Raw genomic sequence first — 11,887 nt, forward strand, 5'->3', positions numbered from 1 at the left:
ATCTCCCATGTCAATGCAAAGATTCCTGGGTCTGTATATGATGCCTTTATCCTAAGAAATAGCAGAATCCCATCCGTCATGGCTTAACTCCAAAGGCACCGGGTGTGGGTAACAGGTGAGCCCTGGTTGCCACCCAGTGGTTGTTGGTGTATGGGTAAGGTGTGGGCCCTAAGAGTTAGTGTGTGTCTAACAGTTGTCCCTCCAAATTTGCAGTTGACTCTGGTTACCCCAACCTCTCATGGCTACTGACCCCTGTGAGGAATCCCAGGACAAGGGCAGAGGAACTTTACAATGAGGCACATGGGCGAATAAGAAGAATCATAGAAAGGACATTCGGACTCCCGAAGGCCAGGTTTCGATGCCTCAATCAAACAGGTAGATCCCTGTACTACTCACCCAATAAGGTGTGCCAGATCATTGTGGCATGTTGTATGTTGCACAACCTTACTTTACGTCACAAGGTGCCTTTTCTGCAGGAGGATGAGGCTGGAGATGGGCGTTTGGCAGCAGTGGTCCCTGTGGATAGAAGTGCTATTATAAGACAGTACTTCCAGTGACATACAGGTAGGACACTGTAATTACACTTTACATTGACAGTTTTGTATTTGACATTGCCACTGGCAGGCTAATTTTCAAAATTCTATGCCCACTTACTTTACCCTTTAGCATCTCTATTTTCAGATATTTGTACCCCACTATCGCTCATGCTGACATTCCTATGTATACAATACTGTACAGTTATTTTGCAGTGTTTAAAGCTTGTTAAACGAATACATGGTTAAATGATTTGACAGACTTCATACATGTATTTTTTCAAATGGTGTTTATTTAAGTGCTAATGATTAGAGGGGGGTGTGCAATGGGCTGGGGTGATGATGGAGGAAAGTCCAGGTTATAGTCCAGTCTCTTGGTATCACAGGAGAATTGTCCAAGGGGGCATAGGAAGGGGAGCAATGACAGTTCAAGGTGGACAGGGTTACAGAGTGGGACACAAGGGTGACATTCAGGAGAGTCTTATTTCCTGGCGGGGGTCTTGCAATGTTCTCTGGCTTCTGCCTGGATGGCAGGGACCGTTTGTGGGGTGGTTTTCCTTCTGCAGGGGGTGGGGGCCTGTTGTTCCTGTGGTGGGGCCTCCTGTCCACTAGCGACAGCGGAGATGGAAGGCTGTACATCGGTTTGGTTAGTGTCAGGGGCCCGGTGGCATGCCACTGCCTTCCTCAAGGTGTTGGCCATGTCAGCCAGCACACCTGCAATGGTGGCCAGGGTTGTGCTTATGTCCTTCAAGTCCTCCCTGATCCCCAGGTACTGTCCCTCCTGCTGCCGCTGGGTCTCCTGCAACTTGTCTAGTATCTGGCCTATTGTCTCCTGGGAATGGTGGTATGCTCCCAGGATGTTGGTAAGTGCCTCCTGGAGAGTCAGTTCCCTGGGCCTGGCCTCCCACTGTCACACAGCAGTCCTCCCAGCTTCCCTGTTGTCCTGTGCCTCTGTCCCCTAAACTGTGTGCCCACTGCCACTGACCCCAGGTCCGTGATCGTCCTGTGTTTGTGGGGTGGCCTGGGGTCCCTGTAGTGTTGGACACACTGCTGATTGATGTGTCCTGGGAACAGAGGTATGGGCCTGCTGGGTGGGTATTGTGCTGGTGTTTCCTGAGGGGGGAGGCACTGTGGTGGTACGGGACTGTGCCTGGGTAACTGACTGTCCGGAGATCTCTGATGGGCCAAGTTGGTCATCCAGATCCAGGGGTGCAGAGCTGCTGTCAGCACTGTGGGCCTCTTCTGGGGGTGGACTGGAAGTTGCTGCCACCCCCTTTCCGGTGACGTTGGTGAGGGACCTGTGGGGATGTAATTGCAGTGTTATTGTTTCTATATGTGTCATCTTGTGCATGGGTGTGTTGCCCTGTATGGTTGTTATTGTTGTTATTGCCCAGGCAGATTTGCCTTTGAGTGAGTAGCTATTTGGTGGGCTAGGTGATTCTCTCAAGTGTGCATGCAGCGGTGATAGGTGTCCATGCAGGTCTGTGAGTGGTATCCATGCATTGGTGTTACATGCAGGGTTTGGTATTGGGATGAGTGGGTTGTGATGGTGGGATATATGGGAGGTGGTGAAGTGATAGGAGTGAGGGTAGGGGTGGTGATAGTAATAGAGATTTAACTTACCAGACTCCAGCAATCTTCCTACTCCTGCCAGGCCCTCAGGATGCATGATCGCCAAGACTTGTTCCTCCCATGTTGTTAGTTGTGGGGGAGGAGGTGGGGGTCCACCGTCGGTCCTCTGTACAGCTATTTGGTGTCTCGCTGCTGTGGAACGTATCTTCCCCCATCAGTCGTCAGACCTCTTCCTGATGTCATCCCTTGTTCTGGGGTGCTGTCCCACAGCGTTGACCCTGTCCACGATTCTCCACCATAGCTCCATATTTCTTGCAATGGACGTCTGCTGCACCTGTGATCCAAATAGCTGTGGCTCTTCCTGGATGATTTCCTCCACCATGACCCTTAGCTCCTCCTCAGAGAAGCTAGGGTGTTGTTGCGGTGCCATGGGTGTTTTGTGAGTGGTGTGGGTGAGGGTGTGTAGGGTGCTGTGTTGGGGTGTGTGATGTGGGGTGCGTGGATGGTGTATAGGTGATGGCGGTGTGTGTCTGTGATATTGCTATTTCGCTTGTGGCACTTTTTTGTAATGGTAAAGGGTTGTGGGTAATGAGGGTCTGTGTTTTATAGTGGTCTGGGTGTGTGGGTGCGGTGTGTGCATTTGTGTCAGGTGTGTGTAGTTTTGTCAAATGTGGTGTTGTTTTGTATGTGTGTGTGTATTTTGAGCACAGCGTTATGTGCCACCAATGGTTTTGCACCATTGAATGTCCGTCGTGGGTCATAATGCTGTGGGTCTAATTCTGTTGGCGTAACGGTGTGGGTTTTGCTACCTCGAGTTTATCACTGACCTTTGGGCAGGCGCACTTGTGTGAGTGGCTCTGTATAGTGACGGATTAGTATGTGTGGGTCATAATATGGGTGGCAGTAATCCGCTGCGACGGCGGTATGTTGGCAGCAGTTAGCATGGGGCTAAGTGGGATTTACCGCCAAGGTCATGATGAGGGCCGAAGCATTTTACATGGGATGCCTTCCTGAAGATTCCATTCACTGGCAGGTAAGCATGAAGAGTGTTTTTTTTAAATAAAGTATTCCTCCTTTTTTTTTTATCTCACTACTAGTGAGAAAGTGAAACGTTTCTAGGAGGAGAGGATGTGATGTTACTGTCAGAGTTGCTGACTTTGTTTCTGGTTTGAGTCGTGGCATCTGCTCAGCATCCTGTAATCCTGGGCAAAACATTTGATTTACTTGTGACTTAGGGAAAATGAATTTGACCTTGATTATAGTCACTGGTGCTTCCAATATCCTAAAGCTGAGTCCAAATATGAAATATGCCATCTGTCATCACTTTTTTGATATTGCAGCTATAAATGCCTTCTTGTGCAGCTGTTTCTTAATCTATGGAAGGCGATCTTCGGTATACACCAATTATGTAAACAAAGGAATGGCTCGATGTTAGAGATGAAAGATAAACATCTGCTTGAATCACTTCTATTAGATATGTGTCCAGTATAGGTGTCCCCTACGCCTTTTTGGAAAAAAAATTAAAGCTCCCTACTGGTGACACTTGGTCATACTTCACATAATCACAGATTTTTCGTTTGTGTCAGAAAGCATGTTTTACAGGAGTTCTTTTCTTGATATCTTGTGTGGGGCGAGAATGTGGCATAACAATCAGAGCTGCTGACTTTGTAGACCAGGTTGAGTTTTCATCCTGTGATTCTGGGCAAATCACGTAATCTCCTTTTGCTAACAAAAAATGAATGTGTCCTTGTGTAATGTAAAAGTTGCTCTTAAAGTGCACCAATAACATTGGGTTGTGTTTGTGCTATATAAAACTGCAAAAAAACAGACAAAAAAGTTTGAGCGTTCAAGTTTCTTTGCTATTTTCCCCATTGAACAGACAAATTACAGACTGGTTTATTATACTCCTGCTGCATGTCTCACCGTTCTGCTCACCATCCTCTCTTCCTTTTGTTTAATACTCTTACTAATCTAGCTACCTATATATAATTTATGCGTCTGCAACTATCTGTGACAAGTCTGTCTGCAGATATAGTTAGTGTTGTTTTAATGTATAACATATTTTGTGTTTTATGTAAAAAATAAAGCACAATTGTAATTTTTTTGTGCAAAATTTTGCTTGGAGAATTTTCATTTGAACTTTGTAATAAGTCACCTAACCACAGGCACTACAAAAAATTCAGTTTGTAAAGCTCTCTTACTTTATTTACTATTATTTTCCATATACAACATGGATTTTGCGGACAGGAATGGCAGTTGTTAACAAAGGGTACCAGCTTCCCGAATTTTTGGTTGCTGGTAGGTGGGGAGGGCAACATCTAACAAATGTTCAGGTGGGGGTGGGGCTCAGCCTATAAAAGTTTGAAGACCTCTGACTTAGAGCCTATTTTGTGTGATCTTGAACAAAAAAATCTAATTTGCCGCCGGCCTCAGAAGTGAATTGCAAGCTCTCAGAAACAGAATTGTGGACACTTTGAATATGTTAGGTATGCTTTTTTGGGACAGTCAGATAGTTTGCCTTGTGTTAATGGAAGCATGAACTGTGATCAGGTATATGAGTGCAATTGAGTAATGAGTTAAGTAATGTCAATGTGCAAAGTGTATACTTCTATCTGAGGTATATTCGGTTTGTTCTTTATCCCGTGAAGTACAGCACGCCGTGACTTACTTGGAATATTTAAGACTGCTGATATCTGGACAGAGTCAATATCCCAGTTCTTTAGGAACATACTCCACCTTGCCTCTATTAATGCTCTGCATCTAGTGCCTCACTTCAAGGATCCCTTGTCAAAATTGGTAAACAGCTTGGAACATTAGGACGGATGTGGATAGATTTGAGGTGCTTGTCTTCAATTCTCGTGGCTGTGGCAATGGATGGCGTTTAAGGACTCTGCACACTTTACCACTGCTGTCCAGTCCAGTGTGTGGTGAGATATTGTGCCGGCAGAGCCAAGGCCGGAGTGGGGGTCCGGAGCAAACCTGCGCTGAGACACCGTTTCTGACATTGAGCGCTGTGGTGCCAGGGCAGCGCATGAACCGTTCACTGTGAAGCAGGAAAGCAGCAAGCTGCGGAGGAGTGCCACCAAGTACCAGAGGGAGGACGGAGAATCGGAAAGGAGGAGGAGAGCAGGAGAAGAACAGCGCGGGCTCAGGAGACCTGAAAAGGAGCAGGAGAAGGAAGAGGAGGTGGCAAAGGAGATCAGTTGAATTCAGCGGTCCTAAGGACAGGAACTGGGGGCAAGCCTGACTTTGCCATTTGTGTGAGGCAAAAGTGGAAAAGGGGGCAAAAGGAAGAGTGGAGAGTTCCTCCCCCAGTCAATCTAGAGCGTGTTCTAGTGTCAGGAAGCCTTCCAGTAGTTCCAGTAGTTCCCTCAGGTAAGGTGAGCGCAGCTGTATTAGAAAACAGCTGCGGAGTCAGTGCACAGGGGCCACACTGAAGCGGCCCGCTAGGTTGGGTGCGGCTTTTGAGCACCCCGGGTGCCCCGCTCACCATTTACTGCAAGCTCTAGCATCAGCCCTTCAATCACAAGTATCAAATTCAAGCAAACTGTGAAAAACTGTGTTCCTCTTGCAGTAATCTGGGTGAAGAGATAGTCACCATGAGGTCGGGACGACTGAGGCTTCCAGCAGAGGGCAAAACCAGGACTTTAAAACCTCAAAGGAGGGCGCAAAGGAAGGCAAAATGTCCAGCAAAGTGTTCAGCACAGAGCCCACAAAGCAGTGGGCCGGACCAGCAGGTAGCCCCTCTCACTCCTTTCCAGCTTTACTTTAAGAAATCAAGAGTCACTAATAAATCTGAATTTTTAAAAGATCCAGCTGCAGCTTTCTTTTCAAATCCCGACACTGACGAAGGTCTTCCAGTGGGTTCTGCAAATACTGGCTTCAGGGCAGTTGGGGGTCGAAGTGCTATCAAATCCGACTCAACAATCAGGGGTGGACTTCCCCTGCCTGGAAGCTTCAAAGTGCCAAGCACACGAAGATCATAACGATCGCTTGGTCCAAGAACAACAAACTAACCTCAGGGATACAAACAGGTCAATAGTGCATAAAAACTTGCAAGAGGGAAAAATTGTGACTATGGCTTAGGTACACGCTCTGGAGAGGGAAACTTTTCTAGGCGAATATCAATACGCCCTATCTATCAATTCAAGCAATACAGAACCTCCAATCCTCGCTGGTAATATGACAGAGGCACATAATGACATTGTGCATGAGGAAACCTGCCAACAATCAACCCCTATCCCGTGCTTAAATTTCAACACCCGGGAGATTAATGAGAGATTGGGCATCAGCTTTGAAGCAGCTACAGGAAGTTTGGAAGACTCTTGGCTGCAGTCTCTCTCTATAACAAACAACAAAGATCTGGGTGAAGCATTGGACTTAAAAACCTTTGACCTAGTAAATCCTAAGGACCAACATTTGGGTCAATCACAGATGGTGGTAAGCATTAAAGGTAGCACTGCTATGTTGCAACAAGAGAGAACTCTCAATTCAATCATTGACATTTCTAGTGGTCTGACCAAACTACAATCAGATGATGAAGCAATGATAAGAAACAACCCGACTGCCACATCTATCAAAAATACCCCCTTGGAGTCCATTAATAGGGGGAAAAAAATTCTGTCCATCAACTCGGCACATGCAGGTCACCCTACCTGTGAGATGGGAGATCTTACTCGACTACATGCCTCTCTTCTAAACGCTCTACATACCTCAACTGTGGTTCTCAACATGCAATCAGATAAACTGGACTTGCAAATGGACCTAATGAAGGTAATGGCCACGCATATTGCCAACATCAATCACAAACTGGACTTGCTGGCCATCCGGCCAACGGAGCAAAATTGCAATTACCAGCAAGCCATCTGCAACTGTGGCCCATTAATTGATACACTGAGTATGTTACCAAATATTTTAATAGAGATCCTACAGGAAGTCAAAACAAACAAAATCAACAAAGCCATTCCAAGGAGCTGTGATTCAGCTTACAAAGTTACATGCCAAAAGACGTCAGGTTTTGTGGCAAGCAGTTCAGCTGAAAAAGAGGCAATCACCCAGTCCCCTAACCCAACTCACATAGATGGATAAGATGGACCATCACTGCCGGAACTAACAGCAGTTTCAAAATCTGAGTGTATAAACGAGTATTCAGTCCCAGTACTGAAACCCCCAAAAAAGAGACAAAAAAAGTGAGCCAGAAAGGCAAGGAAACAACTACATGTCAAGGCTGTTAAGGACAATTTTTACCCCATATTTTCAGTGCTCCGGAAATCACAAACTCAGGTTTTGGGGCTTCTAGAAAGCACGCAGTCCCCAAATCATATAAAAACCACAAGGGATGGGGTAGTAAATGGCTCAGGACAACCACCAACCAGAGACCTTTTACCTTCTGTTCGGCAAATGTCAGTTAAAAATAACACGCTCCAGCCAACACCCCAAGTTCAATCAAACTTGCACGCTTCGAAGATGAGGGTGGTGGTGCAAGAGCAGAAAAATGCATGATCAGTGAAAAATTTGCGATACAACCAGATGCTCAATTACCAGTGAAGGTTCCATCAGGGCCATCAAGAGTCGGAAAACGAAGATCAAAATATGTTCCACAGACAGAAGCATCAGCAATCAATTTATCTGGTAGGAACAAGAAGCAATCAACGCTTCCAAGACCACTCTCCTACGCTGCAGTTGCACAAACTGCCACCCTACAATCTACAGCAACCTTCCCGAACATACCACAGGGCATCTTGTCAAGCATCAAAACGCCTCCTTGGAGAGGTTTATCCACCCAAGTCGCCGCTGCGCAAACCATAGTAATTCCCACTAACATAATGACATGAACCTGGTTGAATCATGAACAGCAATCAGACGTAAATAGTGATGAGGTTAAAGCACAGCCCAACAGTCAGAACCTCAAAACATCTCACTCAGTATATGACTTACACTCCGGAATTAATACTACCAGCAGAGAAATATACTCTATATCAAGTCCAAGTTACAACTACCCCACAAGGCTGGTTACAATTTTTAACGACAACGGCAGAGCAAAGACAAAAGTTATGTTTCAAAATACGCAAATAGGAAAAATGGATCATGAAAATCATGCTACCCTGTGCAAGCTATCACTTACGCACAAAGGGGTCCCAAAAAACAACCAGCTGGGGGATGATCAGCCGAGCAGACCAATGTCACATAGTAACTCCCAACAATTACAATCTATTCACGCTATCGAAAAAAATAGGGAATCAAGGCAGATTCTTTAAACCCCGTATTTAAAATCACAGGGCCAACAAGATAGCCTGAACAGGGGCAACATCATGAGGCTTCTGGCAGAGCTCCCATCAACTAAGGAGATCACATCCGCAGACCTAACATCAGTGAAATTCCTCCCCAGCAGTTCGCCAAACGACCCGGAACAAACATTGACAATGTGGAGAACAAGTGAAATTGTTACATCAGTTATGGCAGTCAAGCAGCAATTTGAAATGTGGGGTATACGGTTATCTCAATCAACTAGATTGCGCTATCCTCTTCCCCTACTGGCAAATCTAAGAGGAAAAGTAATCCAAAAACCGGAGCCACAGGCCCACGAATTTGGATGGGGTCCAGATTTTGGGGAACTCGAACAGCACCAATCTAAGAGGGAGGAAAATGCTTCGAAAACTTCCACTGACTGGCTATCTGTAGGGATTGGAGTACAGGATGAATGTAGATGGATGGCGCATACCTTAAACTCGAGGAGAAGTAATTGACCTAGCACACGCAATGTAGTAGATATAGATCAACGGCTGGCTGCCACCATTATGTCTTTGAACATTGCGGGAGCAAAAGCAATTGTTAGAGATGGATTTAAAGAAATTACCAGTTGTAATTATTCAATAATAGTACTCCAAGAAACATGGCTGATAGACCCAATAGAACTAGGAGGCTACTCTCTACATCACATCAAAGCCGAAAAATCAAATAAATCGGGCAGACCAAGCGGTGGTCTAGCCACATATATCTCCACGGCACTTCATGCCTCAACAGAGCAGCTGGCCTTCTCAACGACAGACCTACAGGCTATAAAAACACATTTCAGTAATAGCCACCATGTTCCGTTGATCATCCTCAATGTCTATGCTCATCAGCGGAAGCATCGGAAATCACTTCTCTTTGAACAACTACTCCAGAAGGTAGAAGAGATAAGATGTGTCAATCCAACATGGGACATTTTAGTGATAGGCGATTTTAACACCAACCTGATATACACTCCAGAACCGGACGACCAACTGGCAGCTGAAAACGCTATATGGTCAGTGCTGCCGCAGTTTTCATCGGCACAGACAAGACTAGATACAAGGGGCAAACAACTGGTAGAGGCCCTAGAGCATCTGAGTATGAGAGTACTAAATGGCAGAGTGAAAGACGATCTCCCGCCAAGGCCCACTTATTACAGTGCAAAATCAGCGACCACAATAGATCACACGGTCGTCTCTCTTCCCCTGCTAGCACATGTCAGTAAATTCGAAATCAAACCGACTCTCCACAGTGACCATTCATTTCAACACATAGAATTGGTTTGGAATGCTCCATGCTTTCTTTCAGCTACAAATGAATTGGGAATAGTAACCTCCATCAACCTAAATCGCCTGATCTGGACGGAGTCCTCACTACCACGGCTGTGCAAAAATATAAAAACTTTGCTTCAATTGACAGCGTGCCAAGATCAGTCAACCGTGGATGTGTGGGCTAGCTTTCTACTGTCAATACCTTCACTTGGCGTGGCCAGGCATCATGCTCCAAACAATAATCGGAAGTTACTAAGCATACCTTCAGAAATCCTAGAATTAAGAAAGGGACTAAGGCACAATCTTAGATCTACAAAAGATAGACCTCTTACAGAATCTTTATGCGCACAAATAAAAACCTTACGAAAAAACTATAAGAAACAGGTATGGCAAATACAAACAAAAAAGGAGGATGAATTCTGGCTCAAATTACTTGATAATTCAAGAAACGCCACCTCTAGAGCATTTTGGGCGTCAGTGAATGAAATTGGCCGAAAGGTAAGGATAAATTGTACATAAATTCCAGAAGACAAATGGGTAGATCACTTGACTGACATCTTCTTCAAGCCACTCTCTCCTGAAGAAAACCAGCAACTAAAGGTCACGGCAAAACCCACAGACCTTAGGCTTACTGAGGCAAAATTCAGTGCCGAGTAAATTGCCCAAGTCATCTTGGCCTCCTGCAAGCCATATTCAAGGCAGATCTGGATTACTAGTCAGCAACACTGTCAATATTATATACTGAAGTTGAGCGCAATGGAATAATTCCAGACAGTTGGAAAGGATCCATTATTAATCCGATATATAAAGGGGGTAGTCGAGCCAACCCAGCCAGTTACAGACTGATAGCGCTAATTGACAGTGAGGCCAAATACTTTGCCTCCTTAATTTTAGCAGACCTGCATAACTGGTCCAATCTAAACAACCTGGTCCCCATGAATCAAACTGGTTTCCGGAAGGGCTACGGCACAGTGATTAACATTCTTACGATAGGTGACATTGCCAATCGAGCAAAGTGCTTAAAGAAAAATGTATATCTATGCTTTGTGGACTTCAAAAGTGTGTTAGATTGAGTGGACAGAGCAATTCTCTGGAGTAAACTGCGAAGCTGGGGCTTGCACAAATATATTCTGAGGTGTATTGAATTATTGTGTGACTAAACTTGGGTGCAGGTTAAGGTAGCAGACGGCTCAAAAATTTCTCGGAGAATATCAACAAATATAGGACCAAAGCAAGGCTGCGTCTTAGCCCAGCATCTTTTTAACCTCTTTATGGCTGATCTTTCAGCAATGCTGGATGCAACCAACTTGCATGCTCCCAGGATGGGAAGCCTGTCCGTATCACATCTATCATATGCGGATGATATTGTTCTGCTAAGCCACACAAAAATAGGGCTGCAGTGGCTGGTTATTACCTTGGCGATTTCGCAAAAACAAATAAACTAGAAGTTAATATTTCTAAAACTAAAATCATGTCCATAGGATGCCCTTTGAGTTCTGCAAATAAAATAAAGTTGAGTGGTATTGCACTTGACACGACTTGCAGTTACAAATATCTTGGTTTTACTATAGACAATAAGACCAGTCTTGTACCACAAAAGCAGTATATTGCACAGAAGTGCAAATCCTTGGTGGTTGCTTTCTGCACCTTAGCTAAAAGACTAAAGGGTCCATCGTACAAAATATTACTGTCTGTTATGTCAGCCAAGTTCCTCCCAGCCACTACATATGGAAGTGCGGTTCTACATGGGAAAGATGCTTTTCTACTGGATTGGCAACAAATAAAAATCTATAAGCACGTTTTCAATCTTCCTCGTTCTGCTTCCCCAGCACAGGTTAGGCTGGAATTCGGTCTAACACAACAGCAGTTGGACAGGAAAGCCCACACAATAAAGACTTGGTACAAAATAAGTAAAAATACTGTCAGCCCACTAGTCATGGTACTATGGAATTTAGTGAATAACAATGCAACCTCAGTATATAACAGGTACTTGTATAAATCCTTGCAAGAAACACAAACCAAGTACCTGTGGGATTCCAACATTTCATATCCTCTTTTGTGTCGAGCAATAAAAAAGGAAATAGGCTTACAATCATTTTTAGATGATAAAGTTAAATTTGCGCAGCGCTCACACGCTTAGTCATTAATGCATTCTTACACCATCTTGGCGCCATCACATTATTTGTCCGCAACTTTTGCATCTCATATCAAGCATCGTTTCTTGGCGCTTCGCTTAGG

General features: G+C 44.9%; 1 protein-coding gene across 1 annotated transcript in view; it reads left to right on the forward strand.

The window, feature by feature from the left end:
- The window catches only part of LOC138253983 (tropomyosin-like), a 109,543-nt gene extending 104,231 nt beyond the window's left edge, over nt 1-5,312 (forward strand). The window contains exon 3 of the mRNA XM_069205805.1: nt 5,129-5,312. Within this exon, the coding sequence (XP_069061906.1) occupies nt 5,129-5,312 (184 nt within the window). The remainder of the gene's footprint in view (nt 1-5,128) is intronic.
- The last annotated feature ends 6,575 nt before the right edge of the window (nt 5,313-11,887 follow it).

This window comes from Pleurodeles waltl, chromosome 1_2, assembly GCF_031143425.1.
Source record: "Pleurodeles waltl isolate 20211129_DDA chromosome 1_2, aPleWal1.hap1.20221129, whole genome shotgun sequence".
NCBI classification, from domain to species: domain Eukaryota; kingdom Metazoa; phylum Chordata; class Amphibia; order Caudata; family Salamandridae; genus Pleurodeles; species Pleurodeles waltl.